This window comes from Rhagoletis pomonella, unplaced genomic scaffold, assembly GCF_013731165.1.
Source record: "Rhagoletis pomonella isolate Grant_MI unplaced genomic scaffold, Rhpom_1.0 Rhpom_scaffold_00002, whole genome shotgun sequence".
Lineage (NCBI taxonomy): Eukaryota > Metazoa > Arthropoda > Insecta > Diptera > Tephritidae > Rhagoletis > Rhagoletis pomonella.
The window spans coordinates 99,721,221-99,724,908 of record NW_023458556.1 but is presented as its reverse complement, the minus strand read 5'-3'; the positions used below and the strand labels follow the sequence as shown (position 1 = coordinate 99,724,908).

At 36.2% G+C, this 3,688-nt stretch overlaps 1 protein-coding gene across 1 annotated transcript in view; it reads right to left on the bottom strand.

Moving 5' to 3' along the window:
* The window catches only part of LOC118734246 (retinoblastoma family protein-like), a gene marked incomplete in the record, with an annotated part of 249,628 nt that overhangs the window by 7,965 nt on the left and 237,975 nt on the right, over positions 1-3,688 (bottom strand). The window contains 2 exon segments of the mRNA XM_036463965.1: positions 1,846-1,985; positions 2,081-2,307. Coding sequence (XP_036319858.1) covers positions 1,880-1,985; positions 2,081-2,307 — 333 coding nt within the window.

Sequence of the window (3,688 nt, the reverse complement as noted above, 5' to 3'; positions counted from 1 at the left end):
TACTTAGGTAGCTTTTTGCCTGGATAAGCTTATAGATTCCTGTTTTCCAGTTTTCATGCAATTTCGAATATAAATAGCTTTGAGCAACCACCATATCAAGGGGCGAATTCGTCACTAAGCAAGATATTTTTGCGCCAATCAGAAACAACGGATACTGTCAAAATATAATTATAATATATAATATACCTCAACTAATATATATTTTGAAACCCGTTTTTTAGTTTTCGCAAGGCTCGAGAGCGGCTGAACCGATTTTTTTGAAACTGCCACCTGCCGCACGTGTCCCAAGGATGGTTTTAGGCTAAACAAAAAAATCAATATGTAAAGGGGGCGTGGCACCTCCCATACCAACCGAATTTCTCATGCTACATATCTCCGAAAGTGTGCATGGTAGAGTTCTGGAACTTGGTATGGAGATATACGAAGTAAATCGCATACACTTGGAGCAAAATTTAAGCTATTGTAAAAAGGGGTGTGGCATCTCCCATACAAACCAAATCTTTCATACTGCGTATCTCTGGAAATGTTCATGGTAGAGTTCTGAAACTTGGTATGGAGATATACGAAATCAATCACATACTCTTGGAGAAAAATTGGAACTATTGGAAAAGGGGGCGTGGCATCTTCTATACAAACCGAATTTTTCATACTGCATATCCTTGGAAGTGTTCATGGTAGAGTTCTGGAACTTGGTATGGAGATATACGAAATCAATCGCATACTCATGAAGAAAACGGCAGCTGTTGGAAAGGGGGGCGTGGCATCTCCCATATAAATCGAATTTTTATGCTGCATAGCTCTGAAAGTATTCATGTTACAGTACTGGAACTTCGTATGGAGATATGTATGTAGTTGAAATCAAGCCCATACTCATGGAGAAAATTTGGGCTATTTGAAAAGGGGGTGTGAGGCCTACAAACGTACCGACCTTTAGCTATCTTTGAATGTATTTATAATTCTTCTGTAGGTGTGTTTGTGAGTGAAATCCTCCTAAATGGTTGTACGGTTTTTAACGAAACTTTTTGTGTGTGTTTGAGTGTGTCTCTGGATGGTTTAGTTTCACAATTTAATCCGACAGTTGGCGCTGTAGTTGAGTTATTACTAAAAATCTTATTTATGATCCGATTTGGCTAATGTTTTAAATATGTATGCAATACAATTGTAAAAACGTGCTGCCAAGTGGTGCTGAAGTCAAGTTATTACTAAAAATAGCCAAGTGAGAAAGGGGCCGTGAAGGTCTGATTAAATCGAGCTATTGCACCATTGAGTATATCGAACGCTCCTGCATTGCGATTGGCCCAATGGATGTGATTTTCCAATATTATTATTCTAACTTTTAAGGTATTTCGTCTGAAATAAGTAGATGTATATTGCATTTCTGTAGAACAATGATCTGCACCCATTTTGAAATTGCCACCAACTATACTGTAAAGCTTCTAGGACATTCACTATAGAACCGGGTCATTGTTGCCGCCAGGGAGTGAAGAGGAAAAAATTTATTTCGCTTTGCGAATAACCGTGCTATGAAATGCCGCACAACTGGAGAATTTCAAGAACAGCTTCACGGATATAACACTTTCCTTAGGTTATTTAAAGCAGCAAATGACCACCATACCATAATCTTAGCAGACGAGTGTGCCAATGAAAATCGTAAACGTGAATTGTTGGTGAAAATGTTGGACCAAAAAGTTTCAATAAAATATATAATAATTTTGTGCGGGACGAAGTTTGCCGGGTCTGCTAGTCCACAATAATATTTGCAGATTTGCCTTCTTGACGATTTAAGATTCGCTTTTTTCCCCCGGGCCAGCAGATACCTCCGTTACAGATCTTAAATGATACAAGAAAAATAATGCTGTATCAGTTAATGAACACAAGTTTAATAAATCAAACGAACATCTTTTTTTTTCTGACAATTGATGTTTGTTGATAGTTTTAAAATCGGTTTTTCCACTTTTTGTACAATAGAAATCTCCGTTGCAGACCTTGAATTATTAAATAAATATTTTTAACACATTATTAGTTTAAATAATGCATGATTTAAACCTTAAAAAGCAACAAATATCTTTTATATACTTACAAACTCCTTTGATCCTTGATGTTTTGTTTACCAACTTTTTTCATAGTGGCCAATAAATGCTCTATTTCTTTACTTTTTCCTTTTTTCGTTATAAGAGTTTCCTCGTCTGATGTGGTAAAATAGGTTTTTGGAGTTTTTATTTTCCTCCCGGACGTACTGGTTCTTAGAGCATCTTTGGAATACAGCTTCTTGAAATCATTAGTTCTTTTTTCTGGAAATTCCATTATCTGAAGGCATAAATAAATAAATTTGATAAAAAACCATATATTAAAAGGGAAAATCACTAGAATACACTAGAATGCAATCAAGCTGAAAATGTTTCAGGCATATGAAAAAGCTTCATATACAGTGATAATAGAGTGTAAAAAAGCAAACATCCAAGCAGAGATGTTCAGGAATGCCAAAATCGAGTTTCATTGTTTTAAGCTAATTTTGAGGAACCTCATAGCGTGTAAGCAAAGTACAACTGATCCACTGGTTATCAACTGGGCTTTCTTCTCCTACAACATTACTCCAATAGGGCATCCTATAGCATTTGTCTTCGAAATTGTTGATAGAAATAGCTTCTACTGTATCTGACAACATTTTACAGTGATGTACACCAACAGTATTAGACCGTATTCCAAAATCATACAATGCTTCTTTCCTTTGAAATGCTTGGAAAATCAGTAATATTTGTTCCTCTACTTTTATAATGTGTTTTATTATCCCGATTCTTCGATCCCTAAGAAAACAGCAGCTATCACATAAATTTGTTGACAATATTAGCTTTCCGATCTCCAACTTCCGATATTGTCGACATTGAGCATCAAATATATTTTCTGGAAGAGGACCATCTGCATGAGGCAAGGATAGACGTATCTGAATGTTATCATTGAAAGGCGTACAAATTAGGTCATTTAATTCTGTTGTTCTTTTGTAAATCTGTTGGAGAGGAAGACCTGGCTTGCGAATTAATTTACGTGGTTCAGCATATTATTTTCATAACAAAATGCACTGAATGACTCCATGTCACCAAGAAATTGAAACCCAAAAATTTCTTCGCACATTTGTACGTATTTTTTTTAAAGCATATTTACAAAAATTCAGCATTTCAGAAGGCGTTTCTTTATACACCAAAAGGCGCATGGCCATGTGTAATAACAAGAAATGTTCATAAGTATCGTCTTCAAAAACATTTTTAAATACAGCCACAGCTGTGTACAGAGCTAATTGCCTTAAATCTATGAAAAGCTGAGAAATTATTTGGCCTTCGGTTGAAGTCAGAGGGACAGTAATTTTGTAGTTGTTGCATTCTGGAATCAAGGATATGTAACTTTCTGCCTGTTAACCTTCGACGAGCATATTTTCCGTCAACGTTTACCACTATAGCTTTCATAACATTTCCAAATGGTACTTTAGTTACCAAACCAAGCAACTCTGCCAAAGGGCTTCTTCCAAGATGATGGTCTATTAGATTACGATAATCAGAATCTGTCCGTAGCTGGTGCTCCGTCCCTTGAAAAATCATATAATAAGTGCCTTCGACTTTACACTTGGAGCATGCTTTTGATGAATTGTGGCCAGAGTGATTTAAAGCGAACGCTCTTGCAGGCGCATCTGCTATAA